Genomic DNA, 26,060 nt, shown 5'->3' on the forward strand with positions numbered 1-26,060 from the left:
TAGTATAACGGTTTAAATTATCAAAATGTTTAAACAAACTGATAAGATTAATTTGATGCTCAATGCGGAAACTATTTATGATGGTTTTGATATAATTTGGTTGTCCCCAAACAGGACATTTAAATACGTGAACTAATTATACTAAACTAATATTTGAAAATCTACGAATATCTATCGACGTTATGGGTCAGTGTTACTTTGTATACAATCGTCATAGTATCGCGTCTTGTTAATAGTTTTGTTTTATCTTAATAAAATGCATTGTAAATAGAGAGAGAGAGAGAGAGAGAGAGAGAGAGAGAGAGAGAGAGAGAGAGAGAGAGAGAGAGAGAGAGAGAGAGAGAGAGAGAAAATACTCTGCACTCACACAAATCTGCATTCAAATAATGCACATTGTCCAGTATATCGTTTCCGTAGGATATGGTTGTCCAGTATATCGTTTCCGTAGGATATGGTTGTCCAGTATATCGTTTCCGTAGGATATGGTTGTCCAGTATATCGTTACCGTAGGATATGGTTGTCCAGTTTATCGTTTCCGTACGATATGGTTGTCCAGTATATCGTTTCCGTGGGATATGGTTGTCCAGTATATCGTTTCCGTAGGATATGGTTGTCCAGTATATCGTTTCCGTAGGATATGGTTGTCCAGTATATATGGTTGACCAGTATATCGTTACCGTAGTATATGGTTGTCCAGTATATCGGTACCGTAGGATATGGTTGTCCAGTCTATCGTTACCGTAGGGTAAAGTTGTTAAGTACTAGTATATCGTTGTTATAGGATATGGTTTTGCAGTATATCGTTATCGTAGGATATGGTTTTGCAGTATATCGTTAACTGCCATAGGATATGATTGTCCAGTATATCGGTATCTTAGAATATGGTTTCCCATTATAGTGTAACTGCAAGGTATGGATGTCCTGTTTATTGTTTTCATAAGATTAAAAGATACCAGTATCGTTATTTATATTTGTATCGAACAATAACCAATCAAAGAGATACAGATGATATCAAAGATATCTAAAGTTATTTGTCCTTACCGTGACCTTTGGTTAATTGTTAACATTCTCGTCATTTTATTCAGTGACCAAGGACATTCATTGGGATGTAATCTTATTGTTGAACGTACAGCTCAATATTGTATCATTTGAAAGAGATAACCGTGTTTTATAAGAATACATTTTGATTGATTGAAATTTTGATTTCTTTTTCTTTTTTGTATTCAGTCCAAAATAGAAGCTCATACTCATTTGGCGTCATTAACAGTAGATTTTCGTATAGCAACTAAATCCTGAATATGTGTTTACAAATAAATCTTAAAATAAAGATTTTTAATTACAAAACTCAATATACGAATTTGTCAATCTATGTTTAAGTTAATGTATATGGAAATGTAGTTCACCTATTTATTTTCTTTAGATAAATTCTAAATTTTAATATCAGTGGTCGGTATAATTAAAGTTACTACCTTATCGGTGGCCTGACCTACAATTAATAATGTTGGTCTTGTAATCGTCAAGAAATGACGCCAATAGTCTTCTTTGGTAAGAATCACTTACACACATATAATTTGCTTGACATTTAAATTCTTGTAATATGCATCATTTTCATAGGTTTGCATTGAAGCCATACGGTTGTTTTTATCTTCGTACTTTCGTCTTGTTTAGATATTTGGGATTCATAACACAACTGCTTGATTCTATATGTCAAATGCCCCGATATAAAAAAAATGTAAAACAACTCAAACGAAAAAAGATACAAAATAAATGTGCTAAGACAACAAACAAACAAATATATGTACACAAGTCAAATTTTTGATAAATCTTTCTCGTGTATTTGGTCGAATCTTAAGCTAGATCAAATGCCGGAGTGGATCCAGCCATTTCAAAAGGGGGGTCCTAACCCAGGACAAAGGAGCACTAATGACCAAAAAGTTCCAAAAGTTTTGCCAAATACAGTTAAGGTAATCTATTCATGAAGAAAAGTCTTAATATTTCAAATATTCAAAGCTATGTAAAAAGTGAATTTATAATTTTGACCACATCAATGATGATCCATGTCAGAACAGAAGTGCTTACTACTGGTCTGGTGGTACCATTGCGGTATGGAGTATAAGCCCGAATCCCCTGTAAAGATCACTATTATTATATTACGTAACATGGAACATATTAAAAAAGCGGACTTGTCCTCTAGCATCCAACACAAAACGACATAGCGATTCATGATTTGCAAGAAAAAAAAGGGGGGAATCAAAATCAAGTCGTATCCAGGATGGCCAATTTCTCTGGTATATGTTGTATCAATTGGTTTTTAAAATGAGGAATTTGATGCAATCTTTGGGAATTTGCATACCTCATGAATAGATTACCTTAACTGTATTTGGCAAAACTTTTGGAACTTTTTGGTCTTTAGTGCTCTTCAACTTCGTACTTTATTTGGCCGTTTAAACATTTCTTATTCGAGCGTCACTGATAAGCCTTTTTTAGACCAAACGCGCGTCTAACGCAAATATAAAATTTCGATCCTGGTATTTATGAAGAGTGTATTTATACTTTCTAAAGCGCTAGAAGGCTATATACTTATGGCCCTATTGGAAATATGAGTCCTTATCCCCTACGAAGCCTGATTAATTCTTAGGTGTCTTGATTTCATCATTAATTTCCATTCTTTTTCATATCTATGTTATCGTTCCATTCAGGGAGGAAAACCGTCTGAATCTTCGGTTGATTTTGACATGTTCTGTAAATTAAAGTTTTAGCGATTTGCTATGTTAGAAATGCACATATAAACGTCAGTTTGCTATGATTTTTTCAGTGTCTTTTATATTGTTCACCCAATCTGCAGTGGTGCAGACTGCTGGACAGACATGTGAGGATATCGATACAAGTATCTGTACCAAACTCGGACAAATATATTCCGGATTTTGCAATGATTCCTGTATTTCTAAATTGTGCAGAAGGAGTTGTGGAATGTGTCGTAAGTAAGAAATATAAAACAGATTTTGCCTCAGTATTTACATAGCTTAAACGTATGATATCAATTTTAACCATATCATATCACTGGTATTTTCATTTTTTTTTAATCTGCTCAATTATTTGAACCGCTAAGATTTTTCTACCAGCATGCATATACTTATAAGCATTTGACATTGCATTTCGAAAATTGTGGTTTTCAATGAATATTTTGAACTTTGTATTTGATTTCGCCTTCCTTTTGGTTTAACTGCCATTGATATTGCCTTCTTTTTGGTTTAACTGCCAATGATTTCGCCTTCCTTTTGGTTTAACTGCCAATGATATTGCTTTCTTTTTGGTTTAACTGCCAATGATATTGCCTTCTTTTTGGTTTAACGGCCAATGATATTGCCTTCTTTTTGGTTCAACTGCCAATGATATTGCCTTCTTTTTGGTTTAACTGCCATTGATTTCGCCTTCCTTTTGGTTTAACTGCCATTGATATTGCCTTCTTTTTGGTTTAACTGCCAGTGATTGCCTTCCTTTTGGTTTAACTGCCAACGATATTGCCTTCTTTTTGGTTTAACGGTCATTGATATTGCCTACTTTTTGGTTTAACTGCCATTGATTTCGCCTTCCTTTTGGTTTAACTGCCAATGATTTCGCCTTCCTTTTTGGATTAACTGCCATTGATATTGCCTTCTTTTTGGTTTAACGGCCAATGATATTGCCTTCTTTTTGGTTTAACGGCCAATGATTTTGCCTTCCTTTTGGTTTAACTGCCAATGATATTGCCTTCTTTTTGGATTAACTGCCAATGATTTCGCCTTCCTTTTGGTTTAAAGGCCCATGATATTGCCTTCTTTTTGGTCTAACTGCCAATGATTTCGCCTTCCTTTTGGTTTAACTGCAAATGATATGGAATTGCCTTTTTTTTTTTGGTTTAACTGCCAATGATTTCGCCTTTTTTTGGTTTAACTGCCAATGATATTGCCTTCTTTTTGGATTAACTGCCAATGATATTGCTTTCTTTTTGGTTTAACTGCCAATGATATTGCCTTCTTTTGGTTTAACTGCCAATGAATTCGCCTTTCTTTTGGTTTAACTGCCAATGATATTGCCTTCTTTTTGGTTTAACGGCCAATGATATTGCCTTCTTTTTGGTTTAACTGCCAATGATATTGCCTTCTTTTTGAACTGCCAATGATATTGCCTTCTTTTTGGATTAACTGCCAATGATAATGCCTTCTTTTTGGCTTAACTGCCAATGATATTGCCTTCTTTTTGAAATTAACTGCCAATGATATTGCCTTCTTTTTGGTTTAACTGCCAATGATATTGCCTTCCTTTTGGTTTAACTGCAAATGGTATTGCCTTCCTTTTGGTTTAATTGCAAATGATATTGCCTTCTTTTTGGTTTAACGGCCATTGATATTGCCTTCTTTTTGGTTTAACTGCCAATGACATTTCCTTCTTTTTGGTTTAACTGCCAATGATATTGCCTTCTTTTTGGTTTAACGGCCAATGATATTGCCTTCTTTTTGGTTTAACTGCCAATGATATTGCCTTCTTTTTGAACTGCCAATGATATTGCCTTCTTTTTGGATTAACTGCCAATGATAATGCCTTCTTTTTGGCTTAACTGCCAATGATATTGCCTTCTTTTTGAAATTAACTGCCAATGATATTGCCTTCTTTTTGGTTTAACTGCCAATGATATTGCCTTCCTTTTGGTTTAACTGCAAATGGTATTGCCTTCCTTTTGGTTTAATTGCAAATGATATTGCCTTCTTTTTGGTTTAACGGCCATTGATATTGCCTTCTTTTTGGTTTAACTGCCAATGACATTTCCTTCTTTTTGGTTTAACTGCCAATGATATTGCTTTCCTTTTGGTTTAACTGCCAATGATATTGCCTACTTTTTGGTTTAATGGCCATTGATATTGCCTTCTTATTGGTTTAACTGCCAATGATATTGCCTTCTTTTTGGTTTAACGGCCATTGATATTGCCTTCTTTTTGGTGTAACTGCCAATGATATTTCCTTCTTTTTGGATTAACTGCCAATGATATTGCCTTCTTTTTGGTTTAACTGCCAATGATATTGCCTTCTTTTTGGTTTAACTGCCAATGATATTGCCTTCTTTTTGGTTTAACCCCCATTGATATTGCCTTCTTTTTTGGTTTAACGCCCATTGATATTGGCTTTCTTTTGGTTTAACGGCCAGTGATATTGCCTTCGTTATGGTTTAACGGCCAGTGATATTGCATTCGTTTTGGTTTAACGGCGAATGATATCACCTTCTTTTTGGTTTAACTGCCAATGATATTGCCTTCTTTTTGGTTTAACTGCCATTGATTTCGCCTTCCTTTTTGTTTAACTGCCAATGATATTGCCTTCCTTTTGGTTTAACTGCAAATGGTATTGCCTTCCTTTTGGTTTAATTGCAAATGATATTGCCTTCTTTTTGGTTTAACGGCCATTGATATTGCCTTCTTTTTGGTTTAACTGCCAATGATATTTCCTTCTTTTTGGTTTAACTGCCAATGATATTGCTTTCCTTTTGGTTTAACTGCCAATGATATTGCCTACTTTTTGGTAAAACGGCCATTGATATTGCCTTCTTTTTGGTTTAACTGCCAATGATATTGCCTTCTTTTTGGTTTAACGGACATTGATATTGCCTTCTTTTTGGTTTAACTGCCAATGATATTTCCTTCTTTTTGGATTAACTGCCAATGATATTGCCTTCTTTTTGGTTTAACTGCCAATGATATTGCCTTCTTTTTGGTTTAACGGCCATTGATATTGCCTTCTTTTTGGTTTAACTGCCAATGATATTGCCTTCTTTTTGGTTTAACCCCCATTGATATTGCCTTCTTTTTTGGTTTAACGCCCATTGATATTGCCTTTCTTTTGGTTTAACTACCAGTGATATTGCCTTCTTTTTGGTTTAAAGGCCAATGCTATTGCCTTCTTTTTGGTTTAACGGCCAGTGATATTGCCTTCGTTATGGTTTAACGGCCAGTGATATTGCATTTGTTTTGGTTTAACGGCGAATGATATCACCTTCTTTTTGGTTTAACTGCCAATGATATTGCCTTCTTTTTGGTTTAACTGCCATTGATTTCGCCTTCCTTTTTGTTTAACTGCCAATGATATTGCCTTCTTTTTGGTTTAACTGCCAATGATATTGCATTCCTTTAGGTTTAACGGCCATTGATATTGATGCTAACTTGTTAATAACACATTGTTTAAATATTCTACAGCCGTCAAATGTTACGAATGCCATAAAGTGGACGAACCAAGAATATGTACGAATGTAACACAATGTCCAGATATTGACCATGTAAGCTGAAATTAATCATAATTTAAAGTATGTAGAAAATTAACTTAACAGATGCTGTAATTCATTATGCAACGTCTAAATTTTATTTTATTTCATCTTTACTCTATTAAAATTTTACTTTATTGAAGTACCAATATCTTCACAAACATAGATTTGCTCGTTTGATTTTCATAAAATTGTGAAAAAATATATGTTAATTGCTTTGACAAAAAAATATAAGATTTTATGAAATTTGAACAACACAATTTACAGAAATAATTTCATAAATTATATAGCAGTTTGACAAACTTTTGATCATTGAGAAGCTTTATTTCTGTATGCTGATGGTGTGTGACTAAAACGTTGAGCTCATTATTAAAGAGTATAAACTCCCTTATGTGATAAGTACCACTTCATCTTTGTGGTTAATTGTGAGGAAATAAAAACAAAACAATTGATAGTAAAAACAGAGTGTCCGATAAAAAAAAGAATCAAAATTCAGAGATTAATACATTTCTTTACGAAGTTTTTTTCTGTCGAATTATCACAGAAAACATACTTGTACGTATTATCTTTTTATCTTCAATTGGAAAAACAGTAAAAAAAATATTGACATCGTGTGTATATAAATAACAGAATAGTGGAATTACAAAGTACAGAAACACAATTGTTATACATCGGAATCATCAATTAGTTGTACAACAACAAAAAATGCTGCATACTAGAATACAACCTAAATAAAACACATTCTCTACTCGCCCCCGTTTTCTGGTGTGACTGGTGCGATTGGAAATCGGTTTGTAATTATATTGACTAGAATATAAACAACCATATTAAGAAGATAACTTGATAATATATCTTGACTGTTAAACCCTGCTTTGAACAAAACCGACACAATGTGACATTCCACAGGAAAGCATGTTACTCTAATCAGACACAGTATTCCAACTCTCAGCCGACTAATTTTGGCTTTTACTTCTTCGTGCTGCGTGCGTAGCATATTTTAAGTCTTCAGTTTATTCCGGGCAGGGAACTTATCCACGACCTTCTGCACAAGATGCGAGCATGCTAACACGAGATCAACGAGGCTGTTCAATGGTAAATGAATGACATAAAACAACGACCAACACTAAACTACATGCTCCCTACAAAAGAAAGGCGGATTTAAACAAATTCATTTGATATAAATAACTCCTGTATATACGTATCTGACAAATAACTTAGGATTATTTAGTTGCACAAACTAAGCTGAAATTTATTTTGAATTTATAAGTTTGACTGTTCCTCTGGTATTTTCGTCTCTATTTTAGTACTGCTTCGCAACCAGATCTTTTGCTGATAATTTCAAAAAGATTTACAAACTTGGATGTGCCCCTCAATCGGTGAGTAAATTTTGGTTAAATTGAAATTTCAGTGCACGCAATATTTAAAATAATATGGTAAACGACTTTTTGTACTTTGATAATGAAAAGCAATTTGTGAATCTGGTTATTTTTGGCTTTGGTTGTAATTTTGTTCACCCTAAGACAATAATAATCAAAACCAAGGAGTGAACAAAGACTCACAAAACCAAAGAACATTTACATCAACAGTTATAAATAATAATTAAGAAACAACACTAACTCCACTAAAAACCGGGAGTGAAATCAGGTGCTCCGGAAAGGTAATTATATCTAAATGATGTTCCCAAAAGATTTATTTTTATTTTATTTTATTTTGGAAGTCAAGTTTTTGATATTTGGTTGCAGGAGTTGCTTTCCCTATCGACACACGTGATACCACTCTGTTTAGTTAAATCAATATAAAATGATACTGATATCATGAACCTTTTAACACGTTCATTTAATTAAGACTGGAACACACCCGCGAAATCGCGGGCATTTAAGACTTGGTCGAAAGTATGTAAACTGTTGTAGGGAGAATTTTTGTAAAAGATTTTTTGTTTGGAGAATTTCAGTAAAAGATTTCATGTGTAGAATTTCAGATAAGGTATCAAAATAGCATTTTAAAACAGTTTAAGCCCTTTTCCCTTGTTTCCAAAGTCCGTTATTTTTTTTCTGTTAAATTCCATTATTTTCGCGTTTTTCAGATTCTGTTAACTATGAACATACGTATACAGAATGGTTGTATCTCTGACACATTACCCATTTCCATTCTCAATTTTATTGTACACAATATATAAAGTGTATTTGCTATTAACTATCAATTTCAAGTTTCTTCTCCTAGGCGATCACTGCTAAATTATATAGAAAGTCTCTATCAACGGGATAATTATTGTCCTGTCCCCAAGTACTCTTATAAAATGTGTGTGCAAGTTTGAAACCGGAAGTCCTCTTTGACTTTAAAGCGAAATCGCGGGCACTTTAAGTTTGATTGAAAGTATGTTAACTATTTCAGAATGATTTTTTGTAAAAGATTTTATATCTGGAGAATTTAAGAAATGATATCAAAAGTCATTTAGGTACATGGATACAGGACAATATTTTTAAGCCATATTTCTTTTTTAAAACTATTTTGTTTTCTGTTTTATTCCATTATTTTCGCGTTGCGTTATACTATGAACATACGTATATATATATTGTGAATATTAAAGTATATTTGATTTTCTATTTAACTATTAATTCTATGTTTCTTCTCCGTGGTGATCACTGCTATATCATATAGAGAGTCTTAATATATTATAGTAGTATATTAATCATAGTATTCATGCAGATAAACGCGAAAATAATTGTCCTAACCCCGACAGATAACTCATGAAAAATATGTGAAAGTTTAAACCGAGGTATAATATTATAGTAGTAGTGGTCCTTACAATCCAAAAACCACGATATGGACAACGTTCTGATTGGCTTATTTATTTTTCATTCTTGTTATCTATAATGCGATTGGTGCTCAATGTTAAAACCGGAAGTAATGTGTGACTTAAAAGTCGGTTTGAAGACGGAAACAATATCCGAACGCATTTATTTTCGTTTTTCTCCGAAAATAACCCAAATCGAATAGTTATGATAATGGATGACAAATGCGACTATGCATGGCACCTATTGGACATAGACCCATGATGGTTAATTCATTGTGGGAGGAAGAGAAGCGTCACATAAAACGAGGTCTTCTCGTTTAATAGTATAGATAACATGAGCATGATTAGAGAATAAACTTATAAATGGTTTCATTATAGATATGTAAGGAAAATTTTGGCAGCCCTGGAAAACGTGATCTCCGTGTTGATGCAGCTTGTTGTTCAGATGATCAATGTAACAACAGGTTCCCAGAAGAAATACAAGGTTCCAGCTATACAACATCAACAAAAGGTACTGATATATTATTTGCATAAATAAGAGGCGGGATATAACGAAAGGACATGAACAATCGACAAGAAACCGACAACATTGCTGTAAAAATTATTAAATCCCATACAGTCTACAAAGAACTACACAGAACAATCAGCAATATTTGTCGTGTTCACAAATGACCCAGGGTGGGTAATTGTACACTTATTCGATTTGGCTGCTTGATAATTTAAACATTATGTAATTTTTGTTCGAGAAATACCAGTTTTCATGGATTAAGCGTGTACATTTGACAAACATATTGGAATGTCCAACGATGTACACATTTTCTGTAGGATTGCATGCCGACTTTCAATTTTTGTTCAAACATAAAATCATATATCAACCAATTAAATTTACATCAATGAGAATGATTCATTATTCATCTATTCCATCGATTTATTTATTCGTATGTATTCGTAAACACATCAAGACGTTAATGTCATTTCATGTAACAGACTTTTTTTCAATTGAAGAGCCTACTGAAACATCCTCAACAATAAAGGAATGTCAAAATATAGACGAAGATATCTGTACTCGAATCGCAGCTTTGTATCTTGGATTTTGTATAAATGAATCATGCGCTGCTGCAAAACTATGTCCACGCATGTGCAGACAATGTTGTGAGTAAAAAACAAAAGAAAACTATCAGAACATAATGATTTATGTGTGTACTGGAAATATTGTAACAAACATCGATCTTCTTAAAGCAACATTCTTATTTAGTGTAGTTCCTGCACTGTAATAGGCTGAGGGTTTAATAAATGAAAACTTAAAGAATTATTTCGTGCTACAAAAGAGGATTGATAATATAACATGATTATATGGACAAGCATCGGGACAACAATTTATATAAAATATAAATATCGTTGTTACAATGAATATTACACTTCTAACTAGCTGTCCATTTCCTTTACTTGTGATTATAGCTTAACAATACTCAAATAAAGAAGAGACATTAAATTATTTCCATTTCAGTTAGATGTTATAGTTGTAATGAGGTTGACAATGTTAAAGAATGTAACGTAACAGCATTATGTCAGGGAACAAAAGTAAGCGAATAAATAAAGGCAACAGTACCGCTGTTCGAAATAAATAAACAAACTAAAACTGAGTGAAACACATAAAATATAAGAGATTAGCTACACATCAGAAACACTAAAAATGCAACACACACAGAAACGAACACTAGGGTAACAACTGCCACTTTCCTTACTTAGTACAGAACATTTAAAAAAAATGGTGGGTAAAACTTAAATTTAGATGTGAAAGACCATTATTGCGGGTTTAGGAACCGATCTTCGATGAAGATTAAGAGACATTTGTGCATTTAAACAGACAATCACATGCGCCGAACAGACTGATAATGGTGATATTTCTTCATTTGTCACATCAAATATGACATACTTAGCCACTTACTTAATCTCTTTGACTTTGTAAAGACTGCAAGTCGATAAACATTTGTAAATAAATGATTTGTTTATATTAATTTTAGGAGATAACGGTAATTTGTACGTCAGCGAATTTGTGTACAAAAAAAAACTACGCCCTATAAATATTCACACACTTTCGTATTAGTAGTGTCTTTCAACTGTACTGTTACATTTAACCAAAACTTTACATTATGCCTGCTGATTTGTTTATCATACCACCAACATTTGTAAAAATTGTGGTTTTGCCTAATCCACGTAAGATCCAAATCAAAATATTGGTATTCGTTTAAACATTTTTAACATTAGTATATTTGTATTATTAATAGTATAAGTATTATTCTTATTGTATATACAAGCAATGTTTTTCAATGGAAACTTTAAGTATGGATGATCTAAGACCGGTAATCAGGCTTGGTTGCATGGACACAAAGGTAAGTAGATTTTAGTTTAACTCATTAACTGGCAACTAATTTTTTTTCAGTTCAAAGATATTATCGTTTATGAGTAAACAGAACAGTTTCATTTTTGATTCGAGCGTCACTGATGATATTTATATTAGCCTGGTGAGTTTGTTTGAAGCTTCCGAAAAACGTTTTGAAAAATATTAAAAATTTAAATAACACTTTATAATTCCGATGGGTTGTAGAAGTTTATAATGTTTTAGCCTCACCATGATAACCAGAAACGCTCAAGCATGAAACTTTAACGACTTAGATGAATACGTTATATATAATGTACAGATATGAATGATCAAAAGCGACCGAGGAGGTTAGAACCTTGGGTGATTTGTTAGAAAAGAGGGACGAAAGATACCAAAGGGACAGTCAAACTCATCAATCTAAAATAAACTGACAACGCCATGGCTAAAAATGAAAAAAACAGACAACCAATAGTACACATGACACAACACAGAAAACCAAAGAATAAACAACACGAACCCCACCAAAAACTAGGGGTCATCTCAGATGCTCCGGAAGGGTAAGCAGATCCTGCTCCACATGTGGCACCCGTCGTTAGAACCTACGGTGATTTAATACAAAGATTCTTCGTTTATGTCAGTACCTGACTACCTAGCTGATGATACCCTGTTCGAAATACAGTTCACAAGTAACAGCGTCAACTTAGTGTACGTAAATTAAACAGGGAAAGCTTTAAAGAAGCATTGTCACAAATAACTATATTTCTTTTACACACAGACATGTCAACGCTTCACTGCTTCACCTGGAATCATATTTGGTAAACGACAATCATTACAACCAAAAGGTGGATGTTGTCATAGCGATCTGTGCAATCATAATCTAGCTTCTTCTCTGACAACACAGAAAACAATACCTACACCGAGTCCGACAACGACAACTGCAACACCACGCCCTACAGTTAACAGTAAGTAATGTATTCATCGCTGTATCCCACAGAGCCTTTAACACCGAATATTACACCAACAACAGAATCACGTCCATCAGGTAACAGTAAGCAATGTGTACCTAATTGTATTCCACGGAGCCCCTAACTACGAATTATACAACGCCGCCAACAATAACACCACGTCCTACAGCAAATTGTAAGTCATTTGAACCTAATTGTATCACATTGAGCCTCTTGTATCGATTCATACAATGCCAGCAATAACACAACGCCCAACGATTAACCGTAATACACTGTAGAATGCATTGTATCCAACAAATTACAAAGCACGCACTCTTATAATGTCAACTCAACACCATGTACAGTTGACAGTTAATCATATATTTGTACCTCGCTGTATCCCACACAGTCCCTAACACAGATATTTCTATATCGACAGAAAGTCATTTTTACCTAACTGTATCCAATAGAGCCCTTAGCACTGACTATAACAATGACAACAACACCGCGTCCTACAGTCAACTGTTCGTCTTTATGTGCCTCGTTTAATCCAGAGAACCCACAAAACTGATTCATACAACAACAAAATATCGTCCTACATTTACAGTACAGCCTGTGAAATCCTCTTAGCACTGACTATAACAATGACAACAACACCGCGTCCTACAGTCAACTGTTCGTCTTTATGATCCTCGTTTAATCCAGAGAACCCACAACACTGATTCATACAACAACATCTCGTCCTACAGTAAACTGTTCGTCTTTATGTGTCTCGTTTAATCCAGAGAACCCACAACACTGATTCATACAACAACAACATCTCGTCCTACATTTACAGTACAGCCTGTGACATCCTCTTAATTATGTCCACCCTCTTGCATGGTCAACATCCAATGGTGGCCATTTATTGGGGTATTCAATCTTGAGATGTTGGCCATTTATTGGGGTCATACACAAAGGTTGATGTTAAATTTATCTAATTATGTTACCTGTTGAAATCAATCAAGGTTGAAGTTTTCAGTTTGTATGTTTCATTAAAATTCACCTGTACAGGTTTCTTTTTAAAAATGATATATTGTTTTATTCTTTGTTAATTTACATTATTTATTGATTTATCTGTCTTTAAATTTATTCAAATTTTTTTTTTTTATTTTTTATTTTTTTCTATATTCATTTTTGTATGTTTTTTGTTTCTTATTCTTTTAATTTCATCTTGGTTGGAATTTTGAATAGCAAAAAAACAAAAAAAAGTCAAAGATAAAGTTATTGACTAGCATTTGAAAGACAACAGATTTTAAATAATTATATTTTAAGTAAAAAAATAATAAATGTACATGATGGTCTTTATTCAATTGTTTGTTTGCATTATTTAATGAATTATTATTAATAATAACTAATAATCAAGCAAATGATATTTTTAAAGAAACCATGAGGCAAGTAATTTTTAACAAACCAGTTTCTTAACAAAATAGACTGATCAGTATCAATCCTTTTACAATTAATTTTGATAACATCTATAATCATTTAGGAGAACTACAAATATCACTAAACAGTTTAGGAAAAAAACATTTTTGTCTATCTTTATTTTATTTAAATCTGAAAACAGGAGTTGTGCATGAACAATTATTGCATTGTTGAAGAGACTTATTTTCCAAATGTCAACTTAGTTATCATCAAATTTTGATAAAAACTCATTAAAAATGCTAATCATAATGAAAAATGTTCTCATCTCTGAATGAAGTGAATCTTATGAGAAAAAAAAATGGTCTTGCTTTTTTAAACAACTATGAACTAATTAAATATGTTATTTTTGGTTTGGCTAATTTCTGTCAGTTATTAAGGCTAAAATTTGACAAAAGTACACTTATATAGATGGTGACACTTTTATGGTCTATTAATTAAATTATTTTTTTGTGTGTACATTACATTGTTGAAATTGCTTGACTGGCATGATACATGTACATATTCTTGGTATACATTTGGAAAGAATATTTCCCTCAACCCTGGCCTTTGAGATAACGTTAATAATTGCAGGGACTTGAATGAATTAAACCTTTTTAAACATGTTAAAGACCTTGATGAAAAATTAATTTAAAGAAAAATATAAGAATATTTTTAAAAATAGATTTAAGAATAAAAACTTTGATAAAAACTGTATATACTCAAATGTGTCACTAAAGTAGAGAGTTAGTGGTCATAATTTAGAAATAGAAAATAGTGGACGATATATAATTCCTAGAAAGGATAGAATATGTAAACTGTGCCACTTGCTGGACAATGGAGAACACTCCTTCCTTAATGGTAAAATTAACAAAATAACTTGAGATAATCTTTTTGAAAATTGTTTACCTTCTCAAAATAAAGTCTCTTAAGAACAAAAAATGAAAGAAATGCTAAACCTCAATATATGAACATGCTTAAAATATTGGCTCCTTTATAAAATAGTCGTAAATTAGAACTGAGGGTAGAAACCTAAAAAAAAACATTCCATGTGTTAATTTCTATTTCTTTGCATTATAATTGTTTGGTTTTTTTTGTCACAAACTAAATACAATATGTTTATATGACAATAAAAATATTATGAAATATTATTGTAATGAATATTTCGGATATATTTATTTAATAGAGAAATAATGAATTGCCTTAATTTTATTTAGAATAAGTCCTAAAACATTTTTTAACATTTGTAAAACAGTGTTGAATGCAGTCTATCTACAATGATCTAATTATAAACCATTTTGAATTCAGAAAATTAATTTGAATAACACCTTTTCAATAGAAAAAGGCAGGCATTGGGAAAGTTTGCATTATATTAGAAGATGAAATTCATTTATTCTTCTTACCATAAAGTACATGTAAAAAATAACTTTTAAAATTGGTTTAAAGCTATTTAAAAGGTATATTGTCAAACAAATAGTCATGAGTCAATTAAAAAAAATATATAAAGCTATTTGTTCAAATAGTTTTATTATTTCATTTTGTTTTTGAATTTTTTGACATAATCACAGTTATTAAATTTGACAAACACATATACATGTATGTATATTTTACCTGAGACATATGACCTGTATTTTATATCATTATAACACTTCAATGCACCCAAGATTTCCCTTTATCCTTGACTAGTTTATGATTAATACCTTGTGTATTGATTAAGCAACATGGGGTATAATGATGGACATAAAGGGCCACCATGGTGGACATAATGTTAAGGGCCACCATGAATAAGATAATGTCACAGGTAGTACTGTAACCTTAAGTCATAATGCAATTAACACTGATTCCTACAGTCGCAACAACACGTCCTACATAAAACAGTTCGTCATTTAGAAAATATATACCTCATTATACCGATTCCTACAACGACAACAATAACACCACGCCCTCCATTTAACAGTCAGTCATTATGTACCTTATTATATCACCCACATCGACAAAAACAACACCTCGTCTAAAAGTTAACGATTCCTACAACGACAACAATAACACCACGTCCTCCATTTAACAGTCAGTCATTATGTACCTTATCATCTCACCCACATCGACAAAAACAACACTTCGTCTAAAAGTTAACAGCAAGTCCCTTGAAAAGCTTTTAAAAACACTACTAATTTCGTTTGTCTTAAGTGCTTTTCTGGATTTATCTTCTTCAGGAACGCTCAAACCCAAACATTTGACAACCAAGGATTTACAGATTATAATCCTGCGAAGAACTATGTATAAAAATGGATTAAACAATTGCCAAATTTATCTTTGGTCGACTTTGCCTTAAGAAGTGGTTAAGTTAGTTTTTTTTTCAAATGTCTCAATTTAGATAATAAAAAACAATAATGAAAGGAAAGTTAACCATGATAACTATGTAAATTTCAGTGAAAGATGAAAGATAACACAAGCAGCAAGCCACAAAACTTAAAACATAACATGAACAGCAAGAATTCTTATGCTCTTGACAACAGTGACCTATGAAGAAAAACAATTGTAAGGGCACATTTGGAAAATGTTTTCATTATTCATTGTTCTCTTATTTGCAGGCTGTAATCTGAACTTTCAAAGTCAATGTCCGACGGGGTACATTGCCCATAATAACTTCTGTTATCTATTTGGAACTGTATCAATGTCTTGGAATGATGCAAAGGTATACTCACGATAGAATACAGTTGTTGGAGACACTATAATATACATTGTGTACGGTTAGGAAGTCGTCATATGAGATATTTTCTTTAGAATATACTTGTATTGCTGAACTGTACGGTGACCTTTAGTTGTTAATTGTTGTGTCATTTTGTCTCTTGTGGAGAGTTGTCTCATTGCAATCATACCACATCTTCTTTTTTATTTGTACTGCTGAACTGTATTCTTCAAACGTCAATGAACGATAAATAAGGCAACAGTGGCATACCGTTGTTCAAAAGTCATAAATCGATTGAAAAAAAATAAAATCCGCGTTTCAACTAAAGCCGAGGGAAATGCATCAACTATAAGAGGAAATCAACAAAACAACAAAAACACTGAAATGCAAAAAAAAAAAAACACACGCCAACATACATAAAAATGACCTATTCGATATCAACTGCAATGCGTGACTAATATCTACGAGTTACTTAAAGTTGTTATAGTTAGTTGTTAATAGTTTTATGATCTTTTATTAATTCTTAAAATTTTATAAAAATGAATCCATTCTGGTTTATTTCTATATTGATCTTGTTTTCGGATTAACTCAATTTGTATTTTTCAGAATTATTGTACAAGTCATTGTGGCTCACTTATTGACTTTGTTTCGGACAATGAAATTGGCCATACCATGCGTTACTTTTTACGCTATGGTCCAGGCCATCTGCATATTGGTAAGAATTTTGAATTAATTTGATTTGTTATAAATAGACATGTTGGTATATTGGGGTTTATATGATTTATTTTGTTTATGTTATTTAGAATAGACAGAAAAAAATGTTACAGTCATTTCTTATAATTTAATTCTAAATTCCATTTAAATCGGAGTAATGTTAACCATGAAAACACGGTGATGACGGCATGGTCACAGGACAAAATTATGTCTACAAACAAAACAACGTCAGCCAATCATAAGATATAATAAGGTTTATTTTGGTTTTTTTAGTTGTTGGTATTGATTAAAACCTATATTGTGAAATCATTCCACAGTTCTCTTATATTTGATACGTATCCCTCAGATTTAGTTTGTAACCCGGATTAATTTATCGATTTATGAATTTCAAACAAAGATTTACTACTGTTGCCTTTATTTAGAAGTCAATTTTGTCAAAATAAGCTCAATTACGACGATGACGCCACATTAGCTAGCAAGTTAACAATTAAACTCATCTGTATCTGATAAACGATGCACAACTATATACGATATATATATATATATCTTCAGCAATCAATTGATATCTTACAAAACTTTGAATTTTTCGAAAAACTAAGGATTTTCTTACCAAAGGAGTAGATTACCTTAGCCGTATTTGGCACAACTTTTAGGACTTTTGGGTCATCAATGCTCTTCAACTTTGTATTTGTTTGGCTTTTTAACTATTTTGATCTGAGCGTCACTGATGAGTCTTATGTAGACGAAACGCGCGTCTGGCGTATAAAATTATAATCCTAGTACTTTTGATAACTATTATAGTGTTTTTTATTCATATAAAAAAAACGAACGAAAAACAAATAAGAAACACATAAACAAACGACAACCACTGAATTACAGGCTTAGACTTCCATGAAAGGTTGGTACCTATTAAAACGTGTAAAGCCGCTGTATATGTTTGCACCAGTCGAAAATTAGGAACCTGATGTTCAGTGGTTGTCGTTTGTTTGGTGTGGTTCATAAATGTTTCTCGTTTCTCGCCTTTTATTTAGACAAGACCGTTTGTTTTCCTGTTTGAATGGTTCTATACTAGTTATGTTTGGGGGCCCTTTATAGCTTGCTGTTCGGTGTGAGCCAAGGCTCCGTGTTGAAAACCGTACCTTGATCTTTAATGGTTAATTTTTACAAATTATGACTTGGGATGGAGAGTTGTCTCTTAAGCACTCCTACCACATCTTCTTATATGTATAAATTGTGAACGTTTGTGTCCTTCGAGGTATTTGAATAAATGCTATACAACTAAATAATCTCTTTACATCTAAAGATTTTGTTCTTCTTTGACATTTGCGTCTCCATTTGGATAACAATATACGACTAAATGACATCTGTAAACCTACATATAATGTTCTTCACAGCATTTGGAAGGCACAATATACAATTATATAATATATTTTCTTCTACAGATGTTGGTCATCTGTAACATTGTTAGCATTACGATAAAAACTTATATTTTTGTAGATGGCAGTTCTTGGTCAGCGGCAACAACACATCTTGGGAGTGTTTGGGTATGGGATAGCACGGGTAAACATTTGACATCTGACTTTACCCATGATTTAGGTACTACACGATTTGGACAATGTGGAAGTGTGCATCATCATTTGGAATCAACTTCATGTGCCTCCAGGTTTCCACCGGCTTGTAAAACGACAATACGTTTTGGATAAATATGATTAAAATATATCAAATGTGATATTACGAGATAAATATTCCTTACAACACATTATAACATTGAAACAATAAAATGCCAAATTGCTGTTAATACTTTTGAAGTTGCAAACGACAGCTGCGAAAGGACTTTACCAAAATAGCGTGCTGTTAGTTGGGAAATGTGTATTCTTCAGTATTTCAATTTGCTCAGAACTTTCAACTCCGTCATGCAATAGCTCTGTTTCCTCGAGCAAAGTTGACCTTAATCTCTTGGTCCCTTCTGTTGTTTTTTTAGATCTTCAACGTTAGAATAAAATTTTCGATTTAAAAATGTTTGGCATCGAAAAAAACTGAAGAGACATTGATATTCCAAATGCTCCTCTAGTGCAGTAAAATTGGAACCGTTGTTAGCATGCCCTTACATTGATATACATTTAATACGAAATTATTTGTTCCAAACGTTAAACTGATGGCACACCCTTTAAGGATTGTAGTTTTATTTTGGGTCTTTCACGTATGGCAGTATCCTTCAATAAATTTGTAATATGCTTCTGTTGTATAAAAAATAATTTATTTGACGTTATTACATGTAATAGTATTCAACAATGATGTAGTATGATTGAGTTGTAGAACAAAGAATACATTTTGTGTTATAACAAGTTGCATGATATTCAAATTTACCAATCCATCCATCCGAAGAATAATTGATTAATTAAATATTCGCAAATCAACAAGATTGCCGTCAAACAAAAATCTCTTGATTAATCGTCGTATTTGATTCTGGAACTGAAAAAAAAACAGAAAAAAAAACATTGAATATGGTTAATTAATTAGTCAAATTATCAAACGAAACATTTGTTCAGACTGCCTATTGTTTTAAAAAAACCAGTTTATTTCGTGCAATTTATTTCCAAATTTATAATCAAACGTATGGGTCTTCGGGCATTTTTAATGTACATTGAAGATATGCACATTTTGTTACCTTGAAGAAGATACATGATATTAGGAATTGTGTGCGAGAAGAAAAATATGCTATGATTAACAAGAAAAAAATGATTATAATGTAAGTTTTATAATATTCACACTTTTAGAGAGAAGTGACATACTATGGAAATGTTTCAACTTTAAACACGTAACAATGATGTTTCTTAAGGAGATCTGAGATTGTTTGTACAATTTTATTCGGGGTCCATGATTCACTTTTATCTCTAGTTTCAGTATAGTGTTGTCCATCGTGTGTTTTTGTATTCGGGGTCCATGATTCACTTTTATCTCTAGTTTCAGTATAGTGTTGTCCATCGTGTGTTTTTGTATTCGGGGTCCATGATTCACTTTTATCTCTAGTTTCAGTATAGTGTTGTTCATCGTGTGTTTTTGTATTCGGGGTCCATGATTCACTTTTATCTCTAGTTTCAGTATAGTGTTGTCCATCGTGTGTTTTTTATTCGGGTCCATGTTTACTCTTATCTCTAGTTTCAGTACAGTATAGTGTTGTCCATCGTGTGTTTTTGTTATTCGGGGTCCATGATTCACTTTTATCTCTAGTTTCAGTATAGTGTTGTCCATCGTGTGTTTTTTATTCGGGGTCCATGTTTATTCTTATCTCTAGTTTCAGTATAGTGTTGTCCATCGTGTGTTTTTTATTCGGGGTCCATGTTTACTTTTATCTCTAGTTTCAGTAATAGTGTTGTCCATCGTGTGTTTTTTATTCGGGGTCCATGTTTACTTTTACCTCAAGTTTCAGTATAGTGTTGTCCATCGTGTGTTTTTTATTCGGGGTCCATGTTTACTCTTATCTCTAGTTTCAGTATAGTGTTGTCCATCGTGTGTTTTTTGTATTCGGGTTCCATGTTTACTTTTATCTCTAGTTTCAGTATAGTGTTGTCCATCATGTGTTTTTGTATTCGGGGTCGATGATTCACTTTAATCTCTAGTTTCAGTATAGTGTTGTCCATCATGTGTTTTTGTATTAGGGGTCCATGATTCACTTTTATCTCTAGTTTCAGTATAGTGTTGTCCATCATGTGTTTTTGTATTCGGGGTCCATGATTAACTCTTATCTCTAGTTTCAGTATAGTGTTGTCCATCGTGTGTTTTTTATTCGGGGTCCATGATTCACTCTTATCTCTAGTTTCAGTATAGTATTGTCCATCGTGTGTTTTTGTATTCCTCCGATCATGTCTCTTTATTTCCTTTTTGCTGATTCTTCGTTTGTTTAACCTTTCCTTCAGTGTGTTATGCAGCATATTCAAAAAATTAAACAAACAGAAAGAAAAAAATTAAGAACACGTGCAATTTCGAAGGGTTGGGTATGTGTGTAACACAAGTTTACGAAAAGATGTAATAAAATCTAACTGCCTTTGTACATAATTGACAATTGTTAATGGCCGAGGCATCAAGAACGGGCCCCGGTTAGTCGTGCGCAGGAGTAGGCATCAGTCACTCGGTAAGTCGTGCGGAGGAGTAGCCATACATACTGAAGGCAATGACAGAGGAGACAACTGGTAGTCATGCGGAGGAGTAGCCATACATACTGAAGGCAATGACAGAGGAGACAACTGGTAGCCATGCGGAGGAGTAGCCATACATACTGAAGGCAATGACAGAGGAGACAACTGGTAGTCATGTGGAGGAGTAGCCATACATACTGAAGGCAATGACAGAGGAGACAACTGGTAGTCATGCGGAGGAGAAGCCATACATACTGAAGGCAATGACAGAGAAGACAACTGGTAGTCATGCGGAGGAGAAGCCATACATACTGAAGCCAATGACAGAGGAGACAACTGGTAGTCATGCGGAGGAGTAGCCATACATACTGAAGCCAATGACAGAGGAGACAACTGGTAGTCATGCGGAGGAGTAGCCATACATACTGAAGGCAATAACAGAGGAGACAACTGGTAGTCATGCGGAGGAGTAGCCATACATACTGATGGCAATGACAGAGGAGACAACTGGTAGTCATGCGGAGGAGTAGCCATACATACTGATGGCAATGACAGAGGAGACAACTGGTAGTCATGCGGAGCAGTAGCCAAACATACTGCAGGCAATGACAGAGGAGACAACTGGTAGTCATGCGGAGGAGTAGCCATACATACGGAAGGCAATGACAGAGGAGACAACTGGTAGTCATGCGGAGGAGTAGCCATACATACCGAAGGCAATGACAGAGGAGACAACTGGTAGTCATGCGGAGGAGTAGCCATACATACTGATGGTAATGACAGAGGAGACAACTGGTAGTCATGCGGAGGAGTAGCCATACATACTGAAGACAATGACAGAGGAGACAATTAGTAGTCATGCGGAGGAGTAGCCATACATACTGAAGGCAATGACAGAGGAGACAACTGGTAGTCATGCGGAGGAGTAGCCATACATACTGAAGGCAATGACAGAGGAGACAACTGGTAGTCATGCGGAGGAGTAGCCATACATACTGAAGGCAATGACAGAGGAGACAACTGGTAGTCATGCGGAGGAGTAGCCATACATACTGAAGGCAATGACAGAGGAGACAACTGGTAGTCATGCGGAGGAGAAGCCATACATACTGAAGGCAATGACAGAGGAGACAACTGGTAGTCATGCGGAGGAGTAGCCATACATACTGAAGGCAATGACAGAGGAGACAACTGGTAGTCATGCGGAGGAGTAGCCATACATACTGCAGACAATGACAGAGGAGACAACTGGTAGTCATGCGGAGGAGTAGCCATTCATACTGAAGGCAATGACAGAGGAGACAACTGGTAGTCATGCGGAGGAGTAGCCATACATACGGAAGGCAATGACAGAGGAGACAACTGGTAGTCATGCGGAGGAGTAGCCATACATACGGAAGGCAATGACAGAGGAGACAACTGGTAGTCATGCGGAGGAGTAGCCATACATACTGATGGCAATAACAGAGGAGACAACTGGTAGTCATGCGGAGGAGTAGCCATACATACTGAAGGCAATGACAGAGGAGACAATTAGTAGTCATGCGGAGGAGTAGCCATACATACTGAAGGCAATGACAGAGGAGACAACTGGTAGTCATGCGGAGGAGTAGCCCTACATACTGAAGGCAATGACAGAGGAGACAACTGGTAGTCATGCGGAGGAGTAGCCATACATACTGAAGGCAATGACAGAGGAGACAACTGGTAGTCATGCGGAGGAGTAGCCATACATACTGAAGGCAATGCCAGAGGAGACAACTGGTAGTCATGCGGAGGAGTAGCCATACATACTGAAGGCAATGACAGAGGAGACAACTGGTAGTCATGCGGAGGAGTAGCCATACATACTGAAGGCAATGACAGAGGAGACAACTGGAAATCAAACTTTCGAAGCAAGACTTTCGGCATTCCAATCTTTTCCGATTTCCTGCTGATTTTTGCGTCTATGGGCATCGGTTCTTGCTCGGAAGCTGTCTGAAATTATTTATTTTTACTTATTGTTAACTAACCAAAAACTTATAGTCGTTAATAGGGAAGATACCAAACTACAGCTTGGATACTAGTTTTATTTTGAACGAACATACAAAACCAGGTTTCAACTTACTGTAAATCGTTGGCAGTAATCATCCCTCAGCCATCCTTCTAGATCTGTATATACTTTAGCTGGTACACTTTTGTCGTAGAGAGCGGTGCAAAATTTACAAAAACTATTCCAAAACGAAGTATAAATCTGAAAATGTTCTCTCCATTTAAAATAACTCTGAAATAACGTGCTATTCCGACTAACTTTAGTAAGATATTCGGCCAGACTTTTTATATTTGGAAACTTATAAACATTTATATATGAATTAGGAGGAACAGGTATATCTCGTTGAGCTGCTTTCCAATTGACGACGGGAATTATTCCTTTAGAAAGAGTATCCCAGAACTTCTCTGTCACGTAGTCTCGACAATTACTGTCTTCAAAAGCCAGACGAAATCTGTATCGTCTCAGCGTGTTTGGAGGTAAACATGAATTATGTTTTATTTCACATTTCAAATTCCCACATTCACCGTAATAGTCGACATTGATGTACTGACTTAATTCATTGATTAGTCTGTACCGCTCGGCATCATCGGCACAACGGCTTACGACTGCGTAGGCCATCTTGTCTCTGTATTGTGCTGGATATATAGGTGGATTAATGGATTTATTCGGAAGAAGTTCATTCGGAATAGGTTCATACATCCCGTATGGCATAAACACAGTAGAATGTCTCCTGTATGAAATAGTCCAGTTAAATTCGTTTGCCCATGGTGTGAAACTCTCTTGCACAAAAATATTAGGTTCATTTATGAATAAAGCCCATCCATCTTCTAATGGGTAAATCGTTCAAAAACAAATTTTTGTCTGTAAAATGATATAGTACAGCATCGCTTTGAAATAAATCTTCTCTATTGTTTGTAATGGTACATTGCTTCGGGCAGTGTCTTGTGTGTAATGGTATTATATGAAGCCATTCGTACGTTTCAAAGTAGTTCGTCCATAGCATTATAACTTTATTTGTTTTGATCGGGTCCGAACTGTCGATCTGGAAATATTTTCACATACGGTTAGAAATGTGTTAGATATTATCCCATAGTGAGGTATAGGCAATATAGATTTGTCGTTATCCCTATAGTACATTGTCGTTAGAATTTTCATGGTAATAGATACGATGATGTAATACACATACTTCCATTTGGTTTTGTATCTTCTCTTTAAAAGAGGACATGTCATTCTGTAACAGAAAAAAAAGAATATCGCGGTAACCTACTTTTACCGTTATTTTTTATTCATTGACTGTTTATTTGAATGCCTTGTATACCAAGTTTAACTTTATTTTAACATACTATGCTAATTGATGCTGTGTTTATAATATATAATTATTGATATATTCATGAAGTTATAGTAAATTCAGTTCAATACGGAAAGTATGCAAACATCATGATCATTTAATATGTTCATGTTTTGAAATAAGGAAAACAGATCCCTAAAAATACTTTATATGTTATAAAATTTTGTGTATAGCTATTTACTTTAAATGATATCAAGGGTGAGTTTTGTTATTATTAAGAAAAAAAAATTTCAACTTCCTCAGCAAAAGTTAACCTGATGTTAGGTAATTGTTGATCACTTTACGACTTTTTACCGCTGCGTGTGAAGGTAAATGCAAAATAAAACGTGTTGTCTTCATTTTTAAAACACTGAGTAGATACCTTTTCTGTCTCCAATGAGCTCAATAGTCAGTACTGACATAATGTATTTCAAACATTAAACGTCGATTAAATCAGTCTGAATAAACTGCAAGTTATTTTAAGACTGACGATTATATTATTATAAGACACTGTATCTGAAACAAATTATTGTGATGTAAAAAGGACTTATGTTGACATAATGTCTCAGTGTATGAACTTTCACTTTTTTTTTCAATATGTTGTGGAAAACAATGTTCAGGGCGATTAAAGGTTTGCCATCTCATGCAGTTTGGAAAAGGTAATCATGGTAAAGGGATAATGAGTATCCCCTCTAATGTACATGGTTCAATATAGTCCAGTCAATCTAACATACATCGATCCTAACCTTGAAATAGTTGCAACAGAATGTTTTTAGGTTTTAATCGTTGCATTATACTTCAAATATACCTACTAAAAAGTCCATCACAATCTAACATCACAAAAACTATACAAAAAAATGATTTAAAAATTCCTATGGCCATTTGCATTGATATGGGAGATAACTCTGCAAAAAATAATAATTTTACCACTTCTTTTCAGCAGAATGTATTGATTATTGATATTTTAGCCGTCCTTAGAGTATAACAAACAACTCTAAATATGTTTTCATATCTTTTCTCAAGCTACAACCTAGAATTCATAATTCATTAGTTAACATTTATTGTAACATGACGTCCTTCAAACGCTTTGAAAACACATCCGTGGTAAAATAAGAATATGCTGTTTTATAAATGAGGTACCCGACCTCATAAAAATATGACGTTAGAATACAAGCATTTTACGGCAAAATACACGCTTGTGAAAGAGAAAATCACCACAATAAGGAAACGTAAACAAACGATGATTAAATGTGGCATAAGCCATTTTTTTAAATTCATATAGGACATATAAGTAAATTAACATTTACATTCA

General features: G+C 33.9%; 2 protein-coding genes and 1 long non-coding RNA gene across 5 annotated transcripts in view; 2 read left to right on the forward strand and 1 right to left on the reverse strand.

The window, feature by feature from the left end:
• The window catches only part of LOC143052809 (uncharacterized), a 163,582-nt gene that overhangs the window by 58,601 nt on the left and 78,921 nt on the right, over nucleotides 1-26,060 (forward strand). The window lies entirely within an intron of this gene.
• On the forward strand, nucleotides 1,433-19,051 carry LOC143052799 (uncharacterized). The gene is made up of 12 exons (XM_076225897.1): nucleotides 1,433-1,545; nucleotides 2,816-2,977; nucleotides 6,225-6,304; nucleotides 7,594-7,665; nucleotides 9,462-9,594; nucleotides 10,089-10,235; nucleotides 10,591-10,664; nucleotides 11,402-11,476; nucleotides 12,242-12,428; nucleotides 16,442-16,545; nucleotides 17,146-17,254; nucleotides 18,751-19,051. Exons 1-12 carry the CDS (start codon nucleotides 1,524-1,526, stop codon nucleotides 18,954-18,956), a joined length of 1,371 nt encoding a protein of 456 aa, XP_076082012.1. The 5' UTR covers nucleotides 1,433-1,523; the 3' UTR covers nucleotides 18,957-19,051.
• LOC143052800 (uncharacterized) lies at nucleotides 19,489-24,073 on the reverse strand. Its single transcript, XR_012971249.1, has 2 exons — nucleotides 23,497-24,073; nucleotides 19,489-19,725 (listed from the first exon to the last, which is right to left on the reverse strand). It is a non-coding gene; the product is annotated as an uncharacterized LOC143052800 (long non-coding RNA).

The sequence above is a fragment of the Mytilus galloprovincialis genome, chromosome 11 (genome assembly GCF_965363235.1).
Source record: "Mytilus galloprovincialis chromosome 11, xbMytGall1.hap1.1, whole genome shotgun sequence".
NCBI classification, from domain to species: domain Eukaryota; kingdom Metazoa; phylum Mollusca; class Bivalvia; order Mytilida; family Mytilidae; genus Mytilus; species Mytilus galloprovincialis.

What these genes read in the sequence shown, in the direction of transcription:
- LOC143052799 (XM_076225897.1), top strand. Translation starts at nt 1,524, where the DNA reads ATGACGCCAATAGTCTTCTTTG. An exon ending in AATGTCCAGATATTGACCAT is followed by an intron (nt 6,305 to 7,593) that starts GTAAGCTGAAAT and finishes TCTCTATTTTAG; the next exon opens with TACTGCTTCGCAACCAGATC. An exon ending in TGTCTTGGAATGATGCAAAG is followed by an intron (nt 16,546 to 17,145) that starts GTATACTCACGA and finishes TGTATTTTTCAG; the next exon opens with AATTATTGTACAAGTCATTG.